The 26,121-nt window shown below is 46.7% G+C and overlaps 1 protein-coding gene across 2 annotated transcripts in view; it reads left to right on the top strand.

Annotated features, from left to right (window-relative positions):
• The window catches only part of IGDCC4 (immunoglobulin superfamily DCC subclass member 4), a 677,662-nt gene extending 652,738 nt beyond the window's left edge, over positions 1–24,924 (top strand). For both annotated transcript variants that reach the window (XM_069625112.1, XM_069625111.1), the window contains exon 20: positions 1,179–24,924. In XM_069625112.1, coding sequence (XP_069481213.1) covers positions 1,179–1,787 — 609 coding nt within the window. In that variant the 3' untranslated portion in view covers positions 1,788–24,924. The remainder of the gene's footprint in view (positions 1–1,178) is intronic.
• The last annotated feature ends 1,197 nt before the right edge of the window (positions 24,925–26,121 follow it).

Below are 26,121 nucleotides of genomic sequence, written 5' to 3'. Positions count from 1 at the left end.
GCAGCGAGCAGCTCTACTGGTGCAAATCCATTCTGCCTTGCAGCGTGCAGCTGTACTGGTGCAAATCCATTCTGCCTTGCAGCGAGCAGCTGTACTGTTGCAAATCCATTCTGGCCCACAGCGAGCAGCTGTACTGGTGCAAATCCATTCTGGCCCACAGCGTGCAGCTGTACTGTTGCAAATCCATTCTGCCTTGCAGCGTGCAGCTGTACTGGTGCAAATCCATTCTGCCTTGCAGCGTGCAGCTGTACTGGTGCAAATCCATTCTGGCCCACAGCGTGCAGCTGTACTGGTGCAAATCCATTCTGCCTTGCAGCGAGCAGCTGTACTGTTGCAAATCCATTCTGGCCCACAGCGTGCAGCTGTACTGGTGCAAATCCATTCTGGCCCACAGCGTGCAGCTGTACTGGTGCAAATCCATTCTGCCTTGCAGCGAGCAGCTCTACTGGTGCAAATCCATTCTGCTTTGCAGCGTGCAGCTGTACTGGTGCAAATCCATTCTGCCTTGCAGCGAGCAGCTGTACTGTTGCAAATCCATTCTGGCCCACAGCGAGCAGCTGTACTGGTGCAAATCCATTCTGGCCCACAGCGTGCAGCTGTACTGTTGCAAATCCATTCTGCCTTGCAGCGTGCAGCTGTACTGGTGCAAATCCATTCTGCCTTGCAGCGTGCAGCTGTACTGGTGCAAATCCATTCTGCCCACAGCGTGCAGCTGTACTGGTGCAAATCCATTCTGCCTTGCAGCGAGCAGCTGTACTGTTGCAAATCCATTCTGGCCCACAGCGTGCAGCTGTACTGGTGCAAATCCATTCTGGCCCACAGCGTGCAGCTGTACTGGTGCAAATCCATTCTGCCTTGCAGCGTGCAGCTGTACTGGTGCAAATCCATTCTGCCTTGCAGCGTGCAGCTGTACTGGTGCAAATCCATTCTGGCCCACAGCGTGCAGCTGTACTGGTGCAAATCCATTCTGCCTTGCAGCGTGCAGCTCTACTGGTGCAAATCCATTCTGGCCCGCAGTGTGCTCCCTTCTATAACAATGCATGCATTCTGAACTTTTTTGAAGCCACACAGTGCAATGTTTGTGGGGATTTGGGAGTAAAATGCCACTGAGGAACTGAACACATAGTTAACTGTAACACCTAACTTTCATTTTTTTGTGTTCTTTCCATTTGCTACAGAGTGAAGTCCGGAAAGCTGGACACCATCCACTGGCCTCTCGGAACCGTGTAGAGGCAGAAGTTATAGTTCATTCGGACTTCTCGGCCTCCGAAAACAACTGCGACTGTGAGCAGAGCAAGTCGGAAAGTGAAGACTTAATAACGGAAGAAGCAGAAAAGCTGGGTTGCTGCTCCTCTGAAGAGGTGTTGCCACAGCCACCAGACTCCTCCCTTCTAAGATGCGAGGACACGGCTCAGGACCATGAAGAACCTGCACACGCTCTACAAACGCAGGAGGAACTCTTCTGCATGGAGAGAGACACAGAAAAAGGGGAAACCATTGTGGCTCATAACCTTACCAATGGCTTTCACCGGGACGGAGAGCACATTGGCTCATTAGCAAAGACAGAGACAGACTTCTTCAAGGAGGGCCCTGGTACCTTGCAGCAGGACACAGGTTACCTCAAAGGGGGTAAAGGAATGTCACAAACAGACACAAACTTTGTCCTGGAAGACAGAGGGAGCTCACGGGCAGACAAACAGCCTCTTCTTTGCCCAGCTCTGCAAGATACCTCACTGTGCAAAAACTCTGCCTCAAGAATTTCAACCTCGGTATCTGAGCAGACATAACCCTAAACCTCAGTGGGCCAACATACTTTAACATTGATCATGCGGGAGCTACTAGAAACAGCCAGGACAGCCATGCCTGTCAATACCCTGTTAGTCAGGCAAAATCCTTATTTAGGGGGACAGGATAGTAAGAAAGAGAACACTAGCGCAGCTGTATCCCTCAGGTGACCGGTTTAAGCTCATTGGGGCTGACTCAGCCTTTCATCCTAATGAAATGGATTAAATGGTTACCATTGAGCTGAATAAAAACACTTCTTATTATGCGCCGAAAGACAACTCAGTTTGTCACATGTGCTGCATAAAAGGTCAGTATTACTATTAAATCCACAGTTCAAACGCTTACAACCAATGCTGCTGTCAAGATGCCCATCTGTGTTGGTTACATTCACTACACTTGAGATTGTAGGGTGTGAGTATAAACCATATTGTGGAATTACTCGCCAAATTAAAGTCTATCTTCTAAACGAGTCCGTATTACTACTTAGTATGCTTCACTTTTTACAGACAAGTTGGTCCCTTCAGAGTTTAAGTTTGGGACACCGTAGAAATGGAAAGGGCCAGCAGTCGACCAGCTTCCCCATCTTTCATGGACTGCATAGTCACATTCCTTCATTAAGCATGGCCAACGATCCTTGTTTCCAGGGATTGGATTTTAGAACTCGTTGCATCACCTCACAAGCATTGAATTCCTCCTTATCTTTTTGATTTTGGTTAATCTGAAATTATGCCGCAGCGGGACGAGGGTTTTCAGACGTTTCCTGTATTCATTTTAACTGTTGCCACATCTTTTCCCATCCTTCTATAGTCAAAATTGTAGTACAAGATCTTTGTGTGTTCTTTCTGCTCTTTTCGAGAAGCATGGGGGCAATTAATCTGCTACTGCGTGACCAAGGTGGGCATTTTCCCCATTCGTCTTTGCCATCTGATTGTAGCAGCACAACCAAGCCATGCAATGTTACCCCTTTAATCATTGTCCGCATCGCCTTCCAGAATGCCTGGACTTTTCAGAATGACAACTGATTGTGAAAATACTCTGGTTTCATCTTAGAACATGGGTCTGCAACCTGCAGCATTCCATATGTTTTGACTTGTGACTCCCATGATCCCCTACCATTGACTATCTGAACTACGGCTGATGGAAGTTGTAGTCCAAACAATCTGGAGAGCCGAACCTTGCAAACCGTCTTAGATCCGACCTATCCCTGACCTATTTGGAGATCTCCCCATTTTGGTATGGTGAAGGCCTTTGCTTGGAAGTGTTATTGAAAAGCTTCAGTACATGCCAAATGCTTTGTGAGTAAACTTAACCTTCAATAATTTGCATTACCCTAGCCCCGAGATTCTTGCTCTGGCTCCTTGTGGTCTGAGGTTTGTGTTCAACAATATGTACTTGGTAAGTAATGCTTACCATAAAGCCCAGATTTGTTGTCATAGGTAATAGTGGAAGCCATGCCGCTTGCTCTGTTGATCAGACATTGCATGATCGACTTAGTCCCTCACACTGATGCAGACCGTTCAGAGGCGTAGGAATTTGTCTGCCCTGGCATCTGAAACCAAAAACCCGCTCACATTTGAATTACGAGCAACTGGAAACCATTTCCTGTTGAGTTAAACCATCACAACATTTCATTTGCATTGTCCAGTGTTCTGTTCCATCCTTCTTTGTACCCTTCTTCTGTCCTTGTGGTTGTCTTCTTTGCATGCCAGGAAGTCATCCACTTCACGCGTGTTGTACTTTTTAAGAGGCAGGTTACAATACCACCAAAGGTGACACCCATTGGCCTGTTGAACACATTCCCTCTGTCACCGTTTTGGTGTACCCTGATGGGACTCCTCTAGCCCATACATTCCACCACTTATTGACTGGTTTTGCCCCCTTTAGTCATTCTGCTACTCCGTCACATGTACATACTTTTATTTACTGTCATCTCGAACGTCTCGTAGATTGAGATATGTAAGCGGCTCAAGTATTGATTTTTGATCAGTTCTGCAATTTCTGTTTGGTGGCTTTTCACCTTTGATTAGCCTAAACTGGGATGCATAATGTTGCATTTGTAGGCGCCTATCATCTCTACATTCCTTTTTTCATTTGTTTTTACCCAACACGTTTCCTGCACCATGCATTTCCTCTAGACTTGAACGATTAACCTATTCCCATGCAAGACAGCCTGCCTTAAATAAGCTTGTTGAAAAAATTGGATTGAGGCGATGGGATAGACGTAGCTTTATATTTTCGAATTGCCTGTGGCTTGCACCATAGAGTTAATGTGGTGGTCAATGCGTCTACGAGAGTGCCCTTCCACGTATCATATTCATCAAGCAAACGTTTCCTTCAGGACAACGTTCTTCCGGGATTTGCGTTGATCCACCCACGGTCTGCCTAGATTCTCTGAGGGCCGATGCAGCATGGCCTTTAGTTGGACTGCCAATTAAGTACACTCAACGAGTTAGGTCTTCTTCCATTTTGGTGCCTAAAAAAAATCTTTTAGATAACTCTGCAACTGTTTTTGTGTATGTAAATTTGTTTTCAGTTTTCACTTCTGAATGAAGAGAACGAAAACTGTAAGCAAAAGCGGGATAAGATTAATTTTATATCAGTGGTATTGCTCACGCAGGATAATTCCTATTGAGTCCCTTCCTCATTGTTTAAATGAGTATTTCTGCAATATTCTAAATGTGTAAAGAGTTGTATATGGCTTTGTGAAGGTGATCTTCAGATATGCAGATGTCCTCAGTAAAAAGGAACCTTTTCTTAGCTCCGCCTCTCTGTTTACTCTATTGCAATTGCCTTCAGGGCATTCAATTATGCACCATTATTTTTCAATCCTGGCGCCTTGTAAAAGTGTTTTATTTTTAAGCTAGCTTGGTAAATGTGGCCTGAAATTTAAATATCATTTTAAAACCGCTTTAGTTTTTGTTTGCCAGGAACATTTTTAAACGATTGATTTCTACATGTTGTTGTATTCTTTGGACATATTTTTCAATCGATACAGTGATGAAAGTTTGCATCTCCTGCCTTTGCCTTGAGCTAACTATTCTGGAAGAGAGTAGATTGTTTTAGGTTTTGGGAATATTCAGTTTTGCCGGAATACATTTTGACATTGAAGGGGACAAATGACATTTCCCTGATGTCATGTTAGGGATTTCCATGTCTTCTATTGAATGCCTTCTCAGCCTTGATTACCAAAAGGCAAATTACAGTTTTTCTCATTCAGGTGTATCTTGGTTGTGGACTTCTTGTATTGTTAATAAACTCTGCTTGCTCAGATTTTCCAGCCTGTATGCCATGAGATTCCGGCACATATTTGCATTTTGACGGACGTGTTAAGACACGTTTTGATTGTCATTTCCCCGGGGTGGCCATGGAGGTAGTGTAGTGGATCCCATTATTTAATTTTCACTTATTTGCAGCGCACATAACCCGTTGGTGTCTAGGCGCTCTTTCATTGAATTGTGGAAGTGCAGGTCATTTATAACGCACTCAGTATTTTCTAGCGCGGATCCAGGATTCGAACCTGTGTTTGCTCAGCGTGGTCTTGTTTTCAAGACCCGCGCGTTGCCACAGAGATATCCTCCCGTCACATTATAGTGATGGTTCCATTTCATACTTTCAGAAAATAGTTTTTTTTTAGATTGACAATCCATATAAAGTTTTGTTATCAAATTGTTGTGTCGCGTAGGCCACTGCCTGCCTTATTCACTACAGTCATTCCCACTGGTGAGACTGCCATAGCTGCCATGGATGTCTAATTTGCTGCCAGCATTTAGAGTAGGAGGGGGCCCCAGACCACTGATGTCCCATATTTCTGCTGAGCGAACGTATTTGGAGCATATGCCCTTGTAATGTAGCCTGGACACTTGGCTGTTTCCTTTACTTGTCCTTTGTCTGATGGGATTGTATTTAGTCTTGAGGCAAGCTTTGGTGTTGCTGCTATAATATCGTTAGGTTTTCAGCAGCTCTCCGTGTCCATTTCCCCTCTCATTGTTCAGCGCTTTCTCTAAATCTGGGAGTTGGCCCTTTAATTCCCTCGTGCTGCTTTCCTTTTTCTTCCCAGGGCAGCAGCCAGACTCAGGCACCGTTTCTCCTGTGTTGCAAAACATACAAATCATGTCCTGAGCTGCAGCCATTGCATCTTTCTGCTGATTAATGAAGATTGCCCAGGCTTACAGCGCAGGGCAGCCTTGATTCTATTAAAGACACGGAGGCGAGCATTGTGCGAAACTTCCTTTAATACTGCAACTCACAGCATTTCACATTTCACAATGTTCAAACTTCGAACTCAATATTTTTGCTTTGCTTTTCAAACTAAACGTTTAAAGAGTTCTGAAGGGTTCTGAAAAAAGAACTACTAGTCCCCAGAAGCCTCTAGTGTAGTGCAGTCTTGAGGCTGTCTTTGTCCACCTATCCTGGACCAGGACCCAGCACATCCTTCTTCCTGCTTGGGTCCCTTCCTTTTGGCAGTGAACCCTCTGTCCGAATTCTGAAACATAACAACTCTGAACTGCAAAAACAACTACAAAAGGCCTGCTCTAAATTCTCCCTGTAACGAGCTCCTCGGTGCTGTAGGCTGGTCCAGAAGCAACACAATGTGCTATACTTTTTCTCCTTCGATCGATCAAGTAGCTTTCTGTTTGTCTCCTACGATAAAAGAGAACGAAATTGGGAGGGTGGGAATATGCTTGTGTGTATCATAAAGTAGAACATGTCTTACTCTTACAAATCACTACCTGCGTATTCTGGGCGGGATATAATGCTCGCCTCCGTGTCTTTTATAGAATCAAGACTACCTTGCACTGTAAGCCTGGGCAATCTTCATTCTGCGTCAAGACAGGAGGCGGGCATTATGCTTGTTCAGAGCTGTCCAAACCAATATTAGCCATCTGAGAGACAGGTTTAAAATAAAAGGTTCTAAATGTAGACTCTGTTGAGAAGTCGGCTGACTTCATAATGTTTTGTAGTGACACCCCTGCCGTAAACACTCTTGAAGCCATTGCTCCTCTCGCAGAATGTGCGCCAAATTTAGTTAGGTCTCTACCCACCCAATGCATAACCTCTCTGACCCATCTGGCTATTGTGGCTGTGGCTACAGCGTGATATGGCTTTCTACGTGCTATGAGAAGTTGGGACACTGCTAGCGGTCTGAAACTGGCTGCAACTAGTTCATAATCCTTTATACATGATACACATAGCTTTGCGTTCTCTGGAAAATAGGGATAGGCGATTACTCTTGAATCGCACTTTGTCCTTTTAGCTATACTGAAAGCTACGCCCTCCGGATAGAAAAATGTTCTGTCTTCTTCTAATGTTTTAACATCTGATACTCTCCTACAAGCTACTAAGCAGAGCAGCATTGCTAGTTTCCCTCACAGCTGGGACTATGAAAGATTGCCGTTATTGGACGAGTTGAAATGAAATAATGGAAACACGTCCTTTACGTCCCAAAGTACAGAGTATTTCATTTTTGGGCAGTTTATGCAATCTAACGCCATTAAGTAATTGTACTACTGCTGGATGTCCCCCAAGGGCTTACCCTCTATTCTGGCGTATCCTGCTGATCTTGCGGATCTGTAAACTCCAGAGTGTTCTGTAGGCGCACCCTTCGTGGAACCTACGGGCCAGTAAATTGAGTATTTGTACTAAAGGTGCCAAAATGGGATGAACGTCTTGTTCTCTGCACCAGATGGACCAATGCTCCCAAGCGGCGCCATAGCTCCGAAGGGTGGAAGGTGCCCAGGAATCTCTAATCTACTCGTCGGCGAGCTGTGAAATGCCTGGCAGCTCCGATCTCTTCCTGATATTCTGTATGCTATTAGATGAAGACTGCCTTCCTCGATCAGGGGGTGTTTCTGGCCATTCGGGCTGAGCAGGAGCTTCTGACTGTGAGGGATCATCCTCGGAAAATCCAAAGAAAGTTCCATTGCTACTGGAAACCATCCCTGGGACTTCCACAATGGGATTATTACTACCAGTTCCGCTACTTCTCTCCGGATCTTCGCTAACAGTCTTGTCAGCATGATGAGCGGTGGGAAGGCATAATGGACGACTCCGGTCCAACGATGCAAGAATGCGCCAGTTCCCACTGCACCCGGGCCTATCCCCCTTCTGAAGTATCTAGGAGTCTGCACGTTCAATCTAGACGCGAAGAGGTCGATGTCTAGTGGACCCCAAATCTTTTTTAATCGTGCCAATATTTCTGGGTGAAGCCTCTAATCGCTGGAATCTACGAGGTATCGTGAGTTCCAGTCTGCTATTATCTTCTGTTTCACTGGTAAGTATTCTGCTGATATTGTTATGTGGTGTTGTAGGCAGTGGTGCCAAAAGTCTTTTGCTAGCTCGGCTTGCATTCTCAATCTGGTCCCTCCTAGCTTGTTTATGTACTGAACTGCTGATATGTTGTCCATCTTGAGTAAGACGCAACAATTGGCTTTGCCTTTGGTAAAGGCGCACACTACAAAGGATCCTGCTAGGATATCTAGACAGTTTATGTGCAATTGTAGTTCCTGTATGGATCATTTCCCTCTTGTTTGTATGTCTCCGCACCTGGCCCCCCAGCCGTCTCTGCTCGCGTCTGATTCTATTATTAAATCTGAAGTGTCGCTAAAAATTGCTCAGCAGTTCCAAGCCTCTATGTTCTGTAGCCACCTTTTAAGCTCTGTCAGAGCTTCTTGATCTACGATAACTATTTGGTTGTATCCTATTCCTCCTTGAAGGTGTCTTATTTTGAGTCTCTGAAGGGCTCTGTAGTGAAGAGGCCCATGAAAAATCGCTTGAATCGAAGCCGCTAAGAGACCAACTATCCTGGCGAAATATTCTTCTTCGCTATGACTCATCTGAGCTCCTTTTTGATGGCTCTGATTTTGTGGGTCTGGAGCTCTAGAGAGGCTTTTTTTGTGTCTATCATGAATCTTAAGAATTCTATTATCTGAGTGGGTTGTAGCACTGATTTGTCCGAGTTTATGATGAAACTGAGGGAAGACACTAGGGCAGAGATCCAGCACACCTGTTCTTGAAGAGTGGCTTTGCTCTGAACTAGGATGAGGATATCGTCCAGGTAGACAATAATCCTGATTACTCTTTCCCTTATGGCTGCTGCTACCGGTCTCATTATCTTGCTGAAGGCCCAGGTGGCCGACGCTAGTCAGAACAGAAGACACCTGAAGCGCCAAATCTCCTTGTTCCAAAGACAGAGGAATCTCTGCTGTTCTATCGCTATTGGAATCGTGAGGTATGCGTCTCTGAGGTCTAAACGCACTAGCTAGTCTCCTGTCCGAAGGAGGCCTCGGAGGAGGAGTATTCCCTCCATTTTTAATGTACGTCTGCCATTCGTTCAGACTCTTCAGATTTATCACTGGTCTTATCTTCTCCTTCCTGTGTACTAGAAATTAATTCCTGAGAAAACTTGGACCTCCTTGTGTATCGCGTTCTATTGCGTTCTTGTCTGCTAGCTTGCATAATTCCTCCTGAAGCTGTGCTAACTCTTCCTGGGACATATGTGCTGGCTGTGATCTCTGGGTAGGAGCACCTGAGAATTCTAGGTACGGGCCTGCTACTGCTAGCAGGCATTGCTGGACAGCTCTTTCCATTCACGCAAAAACAATAGGGCCTCCCCCCCACTCTTGGGATAGTTGCGTCTTGGGTACTCACCACCTGTTGCGCCCTGCTGTCTGTTGGTGCCTCTTTCCCTGCGTCCTCTGGGGAACCGTGATCTGGCCGGAAAGAATGCGTCCTGTTGCCTGCTTTCCCAATATTGGGCCCGCGGTCCCTGGGGTCTTCGTTGCATGTTGAAGTGACCGGACGATCGACCCCGATGTCGACCGGTCCCTGCAAAAATGCGTACCAAAAAATGTTTCCTTTTGGAACTCTGTGCTTTCTCTAATGCTGAGTACGTGCCCACAAATTGGGCCATATCTTGGCTCCTTCCCCTGCTTCGTAAGAAGCTAGATCGCTAAGTTTACCGTCAATTTTGAGTAGCACTCTTCTGCAGTTGGCGTTGCCCAGGAGGCATACTGCTCATTGCGCCTAGCTACCGACTACCTGCGTGTCTACTGGAGCTCTTTTGTCTTTAGCCCTTTTGGCTAGGTCCATTATTTTAGCTAAAGAGCCTGCTAGGTCTAGCAGCTTGTCTTGGCATCCTCTCCAAGCGCGATCAACACCTTTGCAAATGTCTCTGGCTGTCTTTGTGACGAAGGTCACCATATTGGCGTCGAAATCGGGGGTCTCTGTCACCTTTTTGGGTAGTTCGGGTCTTGGGCACTCTGCTCTCATTCGGGAGCAAACTTCTCTATCCAAAGGCTTTTTGATGTGTTGGGACATGTAAAGGGCTACTTCAGGCGACTGCAACCACTCTGTAGATTTGGGATGTCGGATGGCCTCTGGGTCGAACATGTTGCTCATATTATCATTCTCTAGCGCTCGGTCTTCCAGGGCCAGATCGTTGATGTGGGGATCTGTGAGGATTTCGTACTCCTCTTCTTCTCCTTGATCATCAGGTGAAAAACTGCTGTCTTCTTCCCCTAAATTTGTCACCCCTGGAGTAGAGGGCCGTGAGTGTGGCCCTGCCGACTTCAGCAAGAACGCTTTCTTGAGCCTGCTGACAGGATCCACCACCTCTTAGGGTACTGTGTTAGCCCCTTCCTTCTGGCTCGGAGGGTGGTGGGGTCAAAGAGGGTGGCCTCTTCCGAGCCTTTTTACACCCCTCTTGGTTAATCCCTGTAGGGGGTATCTGGCTGATGGTCCTTCATCTGGACTGTCTGCCCGTCTCTTCCTGGAAGCCCCTTGTTCTGCTTTTTGATTGGCTAGCATAGCTTCTAGGATCTCTAGGCTCTGTGTGAGAGGCTGCACTCATTGCGACACAGCTACGGAAAGGGAGTCTCCTATGACTCTTTTGAAACTGGGGGATATGTCTGTCTCCCTCTGTGGGCTCCTCTACCCACTCTTCCTCACTCCATTCTGGGGAGGTGCTCTGTAATGCCATTGTGCACTTGTATTCTGACATGAGGTGTCTGGGCTGCTTGTACAATGAGCGCTGTTCTCTTAACAGATTCTGTGCGGATACTGCTGAAATCGGCCAGACACTGCTCTATCTCTCTAAGAGAATGCGTCTGTGTACGCTCGATCGGAGCGTTAGAGGAAGGAGGGCTGAGGAATGCCAGGAATGACGTTGCATGCCGGCGATGCCATTCTGGGTCCTAGCTTCCCCGAACGCTAAGCTGTCGAACGCTAAGAGGGCAGGACCAGCTGCCTAGTGTGAGCGCATTCGCTCACAGCTCCGGTCCCGACCCTCCGTAATGATAAAACGCCTCATGGTGAGGCGAGTGCCGTGATAGTACCTCCTTAAGTTCTGAAAGGGAAGTGTGTGCGTGTAGTGGCTCAATAAGTCACTGACTCGGAAGAGAAAAAAACAGTGGCGTAAGCCATTGAAAGATGTATCTAAATAAGCCTAAAACCCTGATATAAGGTAACATTCACCATGATGTTATACAACAGAACTATTATGAGGAAACTTCACCAATGCAATAAAATTATCAAAATATGTACGGAGTAATTGTCCTTAACTTATCTTGTGAGCGGCAGCAAAAAGAAAGAGGAAGGGACCCAGGCAGGAAGCAATACATACTGGGTACTTGACATGGATAGGTGGACAGAGACAGCCTCAAGCCTAGACACACTAGGGGCTTATGGGGACTAGTAGTTCCTTTTTCAGAACCCTTCAGAACTTTTTAACCTTTTAGTTTGAAAGGCAAAACCAAAGTATTGAGTTCAAAGTCTGAACATTTTGAAAAGGTGAAATGCTGTGAGTTGCAATATTGAAGTAAAGTAAGTTAAGCATAATGCTCGCCTCCGGTCTTGACTTAGAATGCTGTAACGACTGGTTGCATTTTTATTCAGTTACTGTCCCGGTTAACATTGCATGGTGGGCGCGGCCATTGGGGCGAGAATTCTCAACATGGCGGAAACTAGTACATGATTTCACAGAATCTTTTAGCTTTTTGCAACATCTTGTGCCCATTCCTGCAATCTAGAGCCGATCAACGTATAACCTAAGATGGCTTCCGTCTTTTGGGGGCTATGGTTGTAAATATCATCTTACTTTGCAGGATGTTAGTGGCATCATACGTCACCTGATGCAGGATTTTCACTCTGTCTCTCTTGTACATTCACGTGCTGTCATTTCCTACCTTCTGGTGGTTGGCACTAGAATTATTCTTAGTGTTGTTTGAAAAACTGAAAAAGTTGAGTGTCCATTTGTGGGTCATGTCTGCAATAGGATTCTCCCATATCTGCTTTTTGGAAAACCAGAATATCTCACGCCCATGGTCACTTGATTCTTTTCTTCTGTCACATTTGGGTGGAGAACGAACTGAAGCACAAAGCAAATTGGAAGATTTAAAGACACCATTTCTAGAGTGCCGAGTGCTGACCATGATTGGCACAGGTTGTGGATGAATACAGGTTTCTTGTTGAAATATGGAGTTCTATCCCAGTTAGAATTGATGTTAGTCACTGGGAATCAGTCCCTTTCATTTTTCCCTGGGTTGAACCACTGCGTTGCTTTGTAGCTTGACTAACTTTGATCGTAATGTAGGTCTTTTCTTCCTTGAATCACAGAAGGTTTCATGTTAGGCTGGTTTGGGGGAGTCTCTAGGAAAGGCTGCAAAACTGTGCCACATTAAAACATTGTCACTGCACCCCATCCTCACAAGGGCTCCTGAACATCTGGCTGCCTTTGGGAAGTCATCGTCAAATAACTTTATTTCGGCCGTCAGGCCATCAAAGTACTTCCTAGCAAAAAACATTTACATCATTTCCGTAATACGTCATATCAAAAAGATTTCCAATAATTGATCGGAGCCCAATTCAGCCCAGTTCGGGAGACCACAAACTCTGTAGACCTAATGACTATTGGTTCGTTATTGGCCTTTTCCCCAAGGGAATGAGGTTCGCTCCAGATAGAGGATGATTAATTGGAATAATTCCCACATGGCGGACAGGTCTTGGATAAGGGTGCACTGCAGACTAACTGAAATCCCAGACTTAGACATCCGCCCAACACACCCGGAGCCACCCAAGACTCCCCTGGCCACTCTTTGATTCCTGAATTCCAGCTTTACAGAATCACATGGGTTATCGCCCTCATTGGACATTCTATTACAGCCCACCATGGCTTCCCTAGACACAAAAACACTGCCTCTAACAGTATGGAGCCAATGTAGGAATTTGTTTAAGAGGGCATCCCTTGGTTCTTGCTTATTCACTGGCAACGTAAGTACGCCAAGGAGAACTATTGTGGCATTATTTGCTTTTAGTCAGGCTCCCTCTAAAACGTGCTCCCTCCCAATTTCCTTTGTCTTGAAGCGTTGGGTCCTCATTGAGCTTAAATCTCGGTCTTCCGATATGGGCCCAGATTTGACACCTTCATGCTTAACACAAAAACAGGCTTTGCTGTCATTCCTATAATAATGGCTCAGGCGAGTATCTCACAACTTGCACGGTCAATCCTGTTGAGATATTTACATGCGTTTGAATTCCTGGAATTGGAGCAGAAGCACAAATGATGCAATGGGTGAGCAAGTTGATAAGACAATCCAGAGAACTGATAAACTCACAGGCCCAGATATTTATGGGAGTTGCATACATGCATACACCCACACACGCCCTCTAAGTTTCTCCCTTGTGCTATCTCACCACTTTCGCCCTCTGCTTCAGTCCCTCATACTCTATTATTTGAAGCCTACGATTACCTCTAGGGTTCCGCCTAAAGACACACAACCCTACCAGGACGCAGCATTCAGGGTTTCAGCGGTTTGCTCTACCTTCCAAAAACAAGTCACATTGGCATAAGTCCCTGAAACCTGCACCCCAGTAAGTGGCCTTTCTCAGATGAGTCGGAAAGAATAACATCAAACAAAGAGGACCAGTAGACCGTGCCTGACAGTTAGTGTAGACAGTAAAATGAGAGGAAATCTCCAATGGCGCAGGCACACCGGTGTCTATTAGATGAACTGGTACAGACTGATAATAAAACAATCAAAGTTGTTTCTATCGCTGAAAGGATACGTGAATTTATTCAATGTACGCCCTCATCCCGTAACAAGGATGCAACACTACTTCCCATATTGGAACCAGGACCTGCTGAAGAACTCAAAGGTTCGAGGCGACTCCTCCAAATGATGCGGTACCTTCATTCGTGGGGTGGAAATTCATTCAAGCGCTGCCGCAGAAAGCGTTGCACTTCCACAGCCAGATGCATTGCACGCACGAGACGTGCTGGAGATTCACAGAATATCTTGGCAGGAGTCTTCGCAAATGTCAGGAGGAAAGACTTATCAAGATGACTGCGCCAAAGGAAACTCATTCTGGCTGTACCAACCTGTCCAGGGGACACGGCAAACCCCGAGACCACCATAGGTTCCTCTTTAACCAGCATTTGACAAAGAAGATGACTTGATCCCAAATGGCCATGCTTTCATACAGTCAAGAACAGTGATAAGACTCTGCATGCATTTATTCCCAGTGCAAGATTGGGGCTGAAATTGATTCACAGTGTCACAGGATCAGAAGGTCTGGCACAATTCCACTCAAATAATCACTAGATCTCCTGATCTAGTGAAAGGGAGACGCACCGGCAATCCAACGATGAAGGCGATCATTAATACAGATCGATGTGTCCCTAATGGGACAGGGAGCAGCTAGGGAAGGCCAACTGTCCCAGGGGAATGGCTATGATAAGTGGATTAGAACTAAGGGCTGTCAGATTGGATCTCCCAGGGTTTAAAAGGTCTGACTGCCATGTGGATCCGATCAGACTGACAGCACCACTGTAATGTCCTACATAATGGTACCAGATGGGCCACAAAGTTGTGAATGGAAGGAACCCAGAAGCAGATCCTGCTCAGCAGAATATGTGGTGGAATACCAATAAACAGCAGAGTAGTGGTAGTTGAATTAAGAAGCGTTATGTCGCCAGTGTCCTGGGCATCCGTGAATGGGCGTTGAATAGTCCGAGTGGGGGCAATCCTCAAGACTATGGAAGTGCAGGGAATTTATCATTTCTTCCCATGCAAGGCAAGCCCATCATTACCAAAATACACCATTCCCACACCCACAATTGGAATCGTGGCGGATCGCACTTTTGAAAGACTGTTCCCGGACATTTTTATAAACCTTTCCACTGGCACCACAAAAGGCACAAGTCGTTCTCGGGCTCCGACAATCTCGTACAGCAAAAATCTCCATCGTGCTTATGGCTGCACGACAGGTTCTCGCCCCTTTTAAAGATGTCTGCATCCATACCAGAAGCTCACGAGGATCCAGAATCTTTTGTCCGGATAGGGAAAGGGGAACTGTTTATCTGACTCCCCAATCTCAGCACACGCAACCCATCGGCTCCTCCAACACCAGAATGTGGCCATTTACCCTCCACCCCGCCCACATCTATGAACATATGGAAAGAGTAAAGAGACTTCTCACCTGGGCAAGTGATGCAAGCCCAGGGAAGAAGTTTGCTCCATGCTGTCTTGGAGGGCAACCCCTCTTCCCCCCACCCTCAACAAACATACATAGTAAGGATGTATTGCCTTCTTCTTGATAGTTTTGCTAATTAGCCAATTAGGGATCTGCATATCCATTTAAGCACTTAACTGTTGGCCACTGTACATGATGACAACTATCCAGGATTTTTTTAGAAGAAAATATGTGTACATGCCCAGGCAAACAGCTCCACTAGGGAACGCGTGTGTATTACTTGCTTGTAATCCTTTGCTTGAGTGTGACTTTAAACACACATCATGGAAGGAAGTGTTCTTCTGGGCAGGGGAAGCAGGGCCGATAGAAGGTGAATTTCAGATGCCATCACAAGCCAAGCCATTCACAATGTCTTATACCACTTAAGTGGTTGTGAGATCACTTATGCCACTTACGTGGGCGTGAAATCACACCCTCCATTCTCTTCCAGGACAGTCTTGTTTTTTCTTTCTAATCTGCAGATGTGATCATGTTTTTTGATTGAAGCATCCTCCATCACTGCTGGTTGAAGGTGTTTACATATATGCAATGCCAAAAGTTCATTGAGAACTATCAGTGCCATTCTGGTATCGCTCAAGCCTGAGGACACGGAGTTCAAGTAATCTAGATGCCTTCAGATGGCCTTTGGGTGATTACTGGCACCCTGCGGTGCGCCGCAGTGGCTCCTCCGAGGGAATTGTCATCCACTAGAAGCGGGTCGCTCTTTCGGTTCCAAGTCCCCTCTACACAACCGCACAGGATTCACACCTTATGCCAGGACATGTCTGCCCTTACGTGAACCATAAGCTACCCCAGGAAGCTCACATTATGCAATGCCACCTTCTGACTCCTGAGGTCCCCAGGAACAAAGCCGCGCGTGACCTTGTAAGCGCCAATCTGCCAATCTGTTGGTGCACTACATGTCAGTTGAACTATTCTGAATGCTGCCAGCCCAGAAATGATGGACCATACTCAACAGCCCTGAAATCTTCCCACCTTTGCCAACGTGCAGTGCCATCCAGGGCAGAAGAAACCCTTATGGCCCAGGGTCCTTTCTGCCCTGGCAGGTGTTGCCATTTGCTGGTGTCGAGTTTGGCTGAACTTGGACCCAGGAGTTTAACCCTGGGGCCAATCTTAATCCCACAGGAATGTCAAAGAAAAGGGTCATTCCAATGGATGAACGTACATGTGAGATTTACAGGAATTTAAGGAATTCTGCCTGGCATCCACTACAAATTAAAATGATTTTGAAAGGAACAGTGGAAAATGTGACCTTGTTGGTTCACCCTGCCAAAGTGCCAACCTGTGAACTCAATATGTTGCGTGCCACGGATTGCTTGTAATTATACCAGACAAGTTTACCATGCACAGTAAATGCTGCTCACACAACTGCACCTGTCCATTTAACGGATATCATTTTGGATCAATGCCATTTTTGACATCTGCGATGGTCCAACAGAGCAAAGCCATCTGTGACCACATAATTGCAGCTGGTATGTTATGGCTGTCTTTATGGAAATCCCAACTCGTTCTATGCTATGATCGCTCCATGCAAATGCCAGCTGGCACCGTGCCTCTTACTCTGCGGGCATTCCACCCAGCACAATTTCATCTCTATGTCCCATGCGAGTTCCAATAGTTATGAGGCCATCGGGAACCTATTAGAAATTAGCCCGGGCATAGGATCGTCTGTGACCCAATGGAAAACCCATTTGGGGGTGCCCTGTTATCATGATGACCATGCTACCCTTATGCCCTGTTCTGGAATGCCGCCACAAGATGGAGAGTGGAGCTGGAGCACTCTGTACAACAGAATTCCAAAGAATGAGCTGGGGTGCAAGCTCACCCTGCCCCCCCCCCCGTAAGGCACCTTCCCCTCGTGCCCCTGTAGGTTTCTTCCACCACTTTTTTCCCTGTAGATGAAGAACGAGCATTCGGAACCCGCGCTCTCCTCCACATGGTAACATGGTTCCCTGCTGGCTCGTTCCTCCACTCTGCACCGTGGCATCACAGATTGGAAGGAAGTTGCGGCCTGATGTAGAATGCCTTTTTTGACGTGGAACCTTCACAGTCGTTGTCTGCAGTTGCTAAAATTGCACCCTGGGTTTTCTTGTTCTATGTTCCATGCTCTCCTTTCGGTCACCCCAGGCCTACTACGGAGGAGCAAGGACACATTGCTGCACCCTACTCGTGGGACTTTGTGTGAATCTGTTGCGAGCGAGGGACGTGTAAGTGACACTTTACATCTTGCTTATATAGACATCCTCAATGGGGACTCTTTCACCTTGTGCTATGATCCCTGGAGACACCTTGAGCCGTTGGGCACATGCACCACCAGGGGTAACGCGGGTATGCCCGCATGGTACCATTCTGTTTCATGCACACCGGTTCGACCATACTGAACTCTCTACATACCAGCTTCCCTGGAGAATCTTTCAGGATCTACTCAGATATCCTCCACGTAAAGCCCAAGGAGTAACTCTGCGGTGCCTCCTCCTAAATTCGAAGTCAAAGAGCCTGTTCGACAACTGTCCTTTTTGCCTCTTACTGTGTACCACATCTCTAACAGACCCTGTGGCTCTTCACTGTTGGAGTACGCAGAGGCATTCATTCCCAAGACTTCATTAGACTAACCGCCAGCACCAGCACTCAAATTCAGTCTGATCAGTTGATTTCAGCCTCTCAGAGGTTCCATCGATGCTTCTTAAAGTCGCTCAGCCAATCCTATTCTTACCGGTTTGTAGCCAGCAGGAATATACAACAAAGAGGAAACGCCCATGTTTTCCATTCCTAGACGCTCAGCTTCTATGCATTGTTCAAATGATCCGTAGCCCACACTGCACGTGGTCAGCTTCCTTCGTCTACATGTTGCCTGTTATAACGCAGCGTGATCCCTCTTCTGGCACGCACAGTTAACCGTCACCACACGCAGTCTAGTGGAGCCAAACCGTGCCCTCAAGTATCGAACCCTTTCTTCTTCGCGGAGTGATACATATATGACAGTTTGACTCCAGCAATGATATCCATCTTCAGGGACAACATGAAGGATGCCCTTCCTTCTCCTCCTCGAAGACTCTTTCCCTATCGTTTGCCTTCCATGGCCAGTTCGCCTGCAGGCACCAGTCTGGTTGACGCATTTCCCCGTGGGATTGTCGTCTCTATTGAGCATTCTTCCACTCCTCCCGATACCAGCAGACCATTTCCTGCCTGTTGTGCTGATGGCATCTGAACCATCGGCCAGCACTACTTCTGATATTCAACCACATGACTCCAGTCCAGGAAAAAAGGAGGAGCTCCACCTCCCCGGTCAATGCCTTCCATGAGGCAGTTCTGGGGATGTGTATTTCAGTTGAACGTTTCTGTGCACTGTCCACCCCTAAATGGAAACAGGAGGGCTGGCTGCTGACCTTTCCTCCTAGACCACACTGGTATTCCTCTCCAGTCTCATGCACTTAGGAATGCCTAGAAATGGTTGGGCACGGCCTACTCAATAGCTCAACTTAAAACGTTGGGTGATGATCATTGTCCCCTTAGTAGATGAGAACCTTTGTCTCGCCCCATACCCTCCAGCCCTATCATCAGCTCTGCCTACGGGGAAGGTCTGCTGCAGCTCCTGATTCCCCCCCTCCTCTCCCAGTCCCCCATGGCACGGATGAGAAGCCCCTTGACATAGCAAAGTAGAGCTTACACCTTTGGTAAGCCTTTTGTGACATTGCGACTCTGGCGTTTGCCGTGGTGTGACATTACGAAATTTGCGAATGATCTCCCACAAAAAAGAATACACTTCCTTTCAGAGACTGCGCATGTCAGACATGTCACCCCAGAGAGCCCTAGAGTCAGCCGTTGAATCTTTTCACGCAGCCTCCGGTAGTATGTGCCTGGGCCTAATGTCTGCAGGCAGGCACGCATGATTGAAGAGCACTAGGATGTTCCCTGGATCTGATGGCGTGCAGCTCCCACTGCGCTACTGCTGTGGACCTCATGAAAAAGGCTGACTGCTGTCACTAATTAGCCGCAGGTGCTTCCTGCCGCTACCTCTCACTTGAAGTAGGCCAATTTCCTGAGACGTTCAAGCTCCCTCTAACTAGTGCCGGGTCCAACAGGACATATCTTCTTGTCCAAGGCTGGCGAGAGACCGAGTTCCACTAGAGGATTATTTGCAAGTTGCGCATCCTCTGACCCTCAAATCAGAGAATTGACTCCCGGCTCATTGTTCACAGGCCTCCGCTAGGGGGCAGAAGTTGCTTTTAGTCGGATACATAGTGTTCAGTTTCCTAGGACCCCTGGATAGTTTCTGTGTTGAGCAGCGCCAACTAGCTTTACTCTCAAACTTCAGGTTGTGAATCTTATGATGGAAGCTCAAGATTCTTTATGTTTCGTCGTCCACTGAAGGTTCCAGATGGTTACTCCGGCTCAAATGCTTTTCTCCTGGCCAAGTGACGACTGTCATTGGGCGACTACCCTTTAGGATTCACAACAGCACATCACAATATGGCCTTCTTTTTTTATAAATTCCGCTGCTTGAATGATACAGACTTCCACTATCAGTACCAGGTATTGCCCTTTGGCAGTTGCTTTCTTCCCTTAACTTCAACTTTGTTTCTTCTTTCGTCTCTTCCCAGTGGCCACAATATTGCTTTGCTAAACAGTGTGTGGGTTTGGCATCTTAATCTGATGGCGAGACCTCCCTGGCCACTTGCCTGGCCTGGCCTCTCTGGTTTGTCCTGACGTCCCAGCAAAGGCACTAGGGACTGGGGTGGTGGATAATAGGATGCCAGTGGGAGGCAGGTGGGCAAACTGGGAACCATGTGGGAGCCAGTGGGGCAGCCACCCCCCTACCTACTCCTCTGGCCCAACCACCCGAGCAGAGGGTCTGGTTCTTCATCCAGCCTGTAAATTGATCTGCTTACCCTCTTGGGGCCCAAGACCTCACCATTTAGTTATCTCAAACTATCTAAACAGAACCGCAACATTGTCCAGAGGACTTGAGACAAATCACCCTGTTCTCAGCGAGTGGTCCAGGCTCTGCGATTTGTCCTAGAACAAGGGAATAATCGCCTTACATGGCATGATTGCTTACTCATCCTTCGTCCTTAGCCCGGAAAAGATCACGTGCCGTACTTGAATTGCCTATCTCTAAGCCATCCGGCCCAACCTGAATTCAGACGCAGCCTATTCCTGCCTCTAGAGTCTGGTGCGGGGGTGCCTTTTCACTGGATTCTGCGGGCTCTTCCCACCTACACCAAGCCCAGTATATTAAGCCTTTTGAACTCATGCCCTTTAATGATAAAATGGTGCTAACTTTGAAATCAGTGTTTTTGGTTGGTCTTTCTTATCCTCCAAGGGTACGTGAGCACCCAGGCTCTATTTTCGAGGAGCTATTGCTCACCCACTTGTATAATATGATGTGATAGTTTATTTATATAGCGCCTATACACAATGTGTTTCAAAGCGCTTCACAGCAAGGGAGGGAACAAGGGAAAATACAATGGCCCTCATTAGGACCTTGGCGGAGGACCATGGCGCTATTTGCACCATGGTCCATGGCGCTAAGATGCCAACTCCGCCATGGGGGTTGGTGGACTTACCGCCCCATTCCGAGGTTGGCGGGGCGGTAAGTCCCCAATCCCCATTTACCCATCCCCATTCCCATTTCTGGCCCCATAGGGCATAATGGGAGTGGGGAAGGCGTTAATTACGCCACCGTAAATTACGGTGGCGTAATTAACAACAAGGTCCCTTAGCGCCATGGATTTTAACGCCTGCTAAAAGGAACTCGTACTCAGGCGGTAAGGTGCGCCATGGTTTACGCCGGCGTAAACCCCTTACCGCCTGGGTCCTAATGAGGGCCAATGACATTCTCACAAGCCATGAACAACAAGAATGTGAAATTAACTACCGTACTCGGCTTGACGACATTTCAGATAGTGCAAGAGCTAAACACACATAGGAAGAAATGGGAAACAGACAGGCGACTACTGTACCAGGCCTGATGACATTTCTGGTACAGCCGGAGATTAACAAGAGGTGAGGGAGGGGACAGGAGAAAGGAGGGAGAGGAACAAAACAAGCCACTATTGTACTAGGCCACACGACATTTCATATAGTGCAAGAGCTAAAACACAGATAGGAAGGAAATGGGAAACAGACAGGCGACTACCGTACTAGGCCTGACGATATTTCTGGGAGAGCAGGAGATTAACAAGAGGTGAGGGAGAGAGGAGGAAAAAGGAGGGAGAGGAACAAAACAAGCCACTATCGTACTAGGCCTGACAACATTTCAGATAGTGCTGGAGGACAAGTAAAGGGAGGGGAGGAGGAGACAAACATTTGTTGCTATCATACTAGGTCCAATGACAATTCTGATAGAGTAAGTGCATAGAAAAAAGTAAAAGAGGGCGGGAAGCGAGAGAGAGAGAGAAGGGAGAGGAGGAGAAAACAGAGATTAAAACAGTAAGAAAATAAATATAAATAAATATATATAGACAAGGCTATACTAGTGCCAGCTTACTTCCTGTACCTTTGTGGGTTTTGCTAGGCTGCAAGGGAAGGTGTTGCACGGGTCAGGTTCACACTTGTGTGTTAGAGGGATTTTGTGGATGTGGGGAAGTGTTTCGAGGAGTTTGTGGGAGTTTTATCTGCCTGATGTTGGTCTTTGTTTTAGACAGACACTGACTGGTGTGCCACTCACCACCCTAAATCTCTGGTGATGGTACTTGTATTGCTCACCCGTTCCAAATCACTGCATGTGTCACACAGCACTGCATAAGCCAAATGACCCTAAATCTCACTCTCCTACTGGATCCAAGTCACTCACTAGCTCTCCCTAAATCTCTCCCTATAAGTACTCTAAATACATTCCGTTTTATTTTGTAACACTGTCGTCTGCCACATTATGGCAATTTGGGTTGGCAAGGGCCACGCATGGCCTCCTGCAAATCCATCCCATTGCAGTGCCCTCTTTGTGCCCATGGGAATTTCCCCAAGCAGCACCATGTGTCGCCTCATGGATATCCCACTTTGCAGAACCATCTTGCACCTCACGGGAATTATACGTTGCCATGTCTTACTCCATGGGAATTTGCGAATTGAATTGAATTGATATTTTATTTCTATCGCGCTCGTACACAAGTGTTTCAGAGCGCGTCAGGGAGGGGAACAGGGGAGACAAAACTGCGATGTTACAATGCCCAGTGACATTAATAAGGCGCAAGTGCATGGGAGATTGGGAGGGGAAAAGTGCATGGAAGGGGGAGAAGTGAAAAGTGCGGAGCAGAGGAGAAACAGATACATAATAAATAAATAAATAATAAGGCAACAAGCCGTGGTAGTGCCGACAGCAAGAAGCAAGTGCTGAGTTTAAGGCAGCAGACAAGGTAGGTCTGATAAGTGCGGGAAGAAAAAAATAAGGGAGGAGGGAGGGCTGTATGGGTTCAAATACAGACCCAAGTGAAAGGGGTGGGCTGAAGGCAGTGCGGGAGGGTGGCAGGGTGAGCAGGTACCAGGGCCTGTACCGGGTACCTTGGCAGTGTACCTGAGCACACTGCCACCTGTGACCTCTTTATTTTAAATCTTTTTGAGGCAACTGTTTCACATAATGCTGGCAAATGTTGCACTTCTGGGGGCTTGCGCCACGGATGTCCTGATAAAGAGGCCTTTGTGTTTTCTTCGACGACCTCCTCCAGTTATCGTTTTAGGCCTAACTAGTCTTGTTGTGACCAGTGGGCTTGGCACATATCTAAGTATCTGCGAGCCCTGTCATCGTTGCTCAATTTCGTCGTCAAAGATGGCTGTTGAATGAGTGATTGCTACCAGACGCGTGTAGTTGAAATCCTTCAAATTTATACCAGGACAGAGGTTGTTGTCCAGACCATAGGCTACTTTGTATTACAGGTGTTTTTTGGAGTGCGTAAGCACGTGAGAGCTGGTGGTCAGTGGGTGCATTTGCGCAGTATTTTCATGACACCCTTAATTTGTACAACTAGTAGATACTTATCCTACTAAGGACTGCACCCTATTCCTGTAGCGGGTCCAAACCTGATTTGGTGGGTCCACGCTGTTCCCCAAACTGGCTTGCACTATACTTACACTTTGTGCGCGCCACACTTGTAGTTGGCGAATTGCATTTTAGACTTTGGCTTATGGCTGTTTAGTGGTGGTGTCTTCTACGGCACTAGTTGGTATTCTAGTAATTGACATTCTGGCGTTTTATGGTACGCCTGTCAATACACTGTACTCTACAAGTGTGTACACTGGAGTCCCACAGGGAGTTTGGTGTATTATTGTTGCCGATTTGCATTATTCTTGTACCGGAGGTGGACTGCACCCTGCAGGTGGCCGTCACTGTCCTACTGACAGCTGTTGTGCACCCATGACTATTGTATTGTTAGGGTGCGTAATCTATTCTAGCTGTGAATATTCCAAGGATGGGTATAGTTTTGTTCTTGCTGGTAATTTCATGAATGGTGTTGTGTAGGCCAGTGGTGGGTATTCTGTGATTGAAGTCTTGTATGCTGCTTGTGGATGCTCTGCGGCTGGTGTACTGTACTCTGCCGACACTCGTTGAGTGACATATTGTATGCTGATAGTGGATGGTTAGTGACTAGCATTGCAGATGCTTGTGGTGGATTGTCGTTCGAATGCTATTGTGCTCAACGTCAGTTTTTGGGGAGATTTTGGGGTTAGGTGATGCAACATGCCCCAAATGGATTTTTCTGAATATCTCTTTGACATGCCTTGTAAAAGTTGGGGTTTAATCTGGGAAAAAAGGCAAAAACCCTAACATTGTGTCAGATTCAAACTCCCAAGAGCTTTGGCTGGCCTCCCCAGCTCGGCATGTTACACTTACTCTAGCATCCTAGAGTTTTTTTTATTAAAAAAAAGGGTGTTGCCGACTTTTAAAGTCTCATTGTCCCCAAACCTGTAGTTTTGCTTATTGTAGTCCTGCAGATTGTTCCAGTGAGGCAGAAACACTTGCCACGTGTCACGCGTGCCTTATGTACTGCTCACCCTGCCTGTTCAGTAAGCTGCCAAATCGAGAAATGGATCCCCGTCAATAGGTTTATCCATCAACATACTCAGCGTGCCGTAAAGAAATGTTGAGGCCCTAGAGTTGGGTCCTTCCTGCTCCCGCGTGATCAAAGTTCTCAGGGCGGCCCCGGCCGTAGTTCCTCGGGATTGCGACAAGTAGCATCAGGGCCGATATTACACACTCTGGGAGTGTCTGTGACCACATGACGCAGCAAAGGACCGCCTTCCCCATCAACCTTAATTTTGTATTAGCTTTGCAGTACCTAATCATTTAGGTATGCCTTTCTTAAACCTATAAAAGTATGATTTGTTAGGGTGTACCTACCTAATATTTTAGGTTTAAGTTATCTTTTTAATGTCTGACTGCATTTTGTTCTTTAGGTTTTCCATACCTAATAATTCAGGTGGGCATCTTCTATTCAATGTATGACAATGTACAGAATGTTTTATAGTCCCTTTGTACCTAATGTTTTCAGGACAAATGCTCTTTTAATGTAGGACTGTGTGCTGTATTCTTTCACCCACCTTGGCTGTCTATACATTATTTCAATGTGTAATGTAAAGTAGCATGTATCGCCAGAAAACACAATCTTTTTGACTGTTGCTTCTTTTCTTTGCTTTCCTTTTTTTTAAAAAAAATCCTTAAAAACACAACTACCTCATGTATGTTAAAAAGTAGTTGAATTTTTGCCGTCTCCACTTTCTTAAGTTCCGCAGCCTGTTTACTTCTCTGAAGAGTACAGTGCGCTAGAGTTGTTGTTGGATGTCCTCACCACCAGGGGTATTGCTAGGTCTGGAAAAGATCCGGGGCTATGCTAATGTCGGGACTGTCAGGACCCGGGGCTAGCTAGCCTCTTGGTTGTAGCCCCTGAGCTTCTATCCGGGGGCTACAAACAAAAGACCCGGCGCTGTAGCTCCCTCCCCCCCAGTTTGCCCCTAGCGATGCCTCTTCTCACTACCTTTGCCCGTAAGGTCGCAAGCAGCAGAGCTGACATGATTTGTAAATATTCTAATTGCGATTTATTGAGGTTTCTCAGATTTCCCATTAGAATGGGAAGTAGAGGAATTACTTTCTGCTACAGCCCACCCTGCTAGGGCCCTTGTACCTCTAGTACAAGGGTTTCCAAACTTTAAAGAATTCAACAAAGGTAGCAGGCGCCCCTCTCTCGGAAGAACACAGCAGGATAACCTGTTCACTGGTTGTTAACCACATTGGGAGTTTGCAGCCATCTGCTTTTTGCTCACTGTACCTTTGGGACAAAGACTGATGTGCAAATGGATAATTCCCATCTGTGAAAGGTACAGTGAGCAAAAAGCAGATGGCTGCCAACTCTCAAAGTGGTTAATAACCACTGAACTGGTTATCATGCCGTGTTCTTTCGAGAGAGGGGCGCCTGCTACCTTTTTTGTATTTCCAAACTTTAAGTTCAGCATCCCTTGAGTAAAAATATTATTTTTGGAGTCCCACCAAATGCTAGAACTCTTTGGAGCTCATTTTAGAATGGACTTGGTTCAAAATGTATTTCTTGGGACACCTCCATTAATGTGTAGCCTATATAACAGGCTATGCGCTACAATAGCCTATGAGAAGCCACTGTCATGTGTAAATGCTCACTGGCTGTTTAGTGGTGGAATATGTTCTGACTTTGTGCCACACTGTTGTTTCCACTTGCTCAACTCATATGCACTATTATGACCTATTAAAGGAGTGACCTTCTAAATACATCCATTTAACACAATGGGCCTCATTACGGGTCTGGTGGGAACCATGCCGGTAAAACCAGCAGGTTGCTGCTGGAC

This window comes from Ambystoma mexicanum, chromosome 11 (assembly GCF_040938575.1).
Source record: "Ambystoma mexicanum isolate Mex_15411 chromosome 11, UKY_AmexF1_1, whole genome shotgun sequence".
NCBI classification, from domain to species: Eukaryota; Metazoa; Chordata; class Amphibia; order Caudata; family Ambystomatidae; genus Ambystoma; species Ambystoma mexicanum.
The sequence above is the reverse complement of the archived record's forward strand: the minus strand, read 5'-3'. Positions and strand labels throughout refer to the sequence as shown.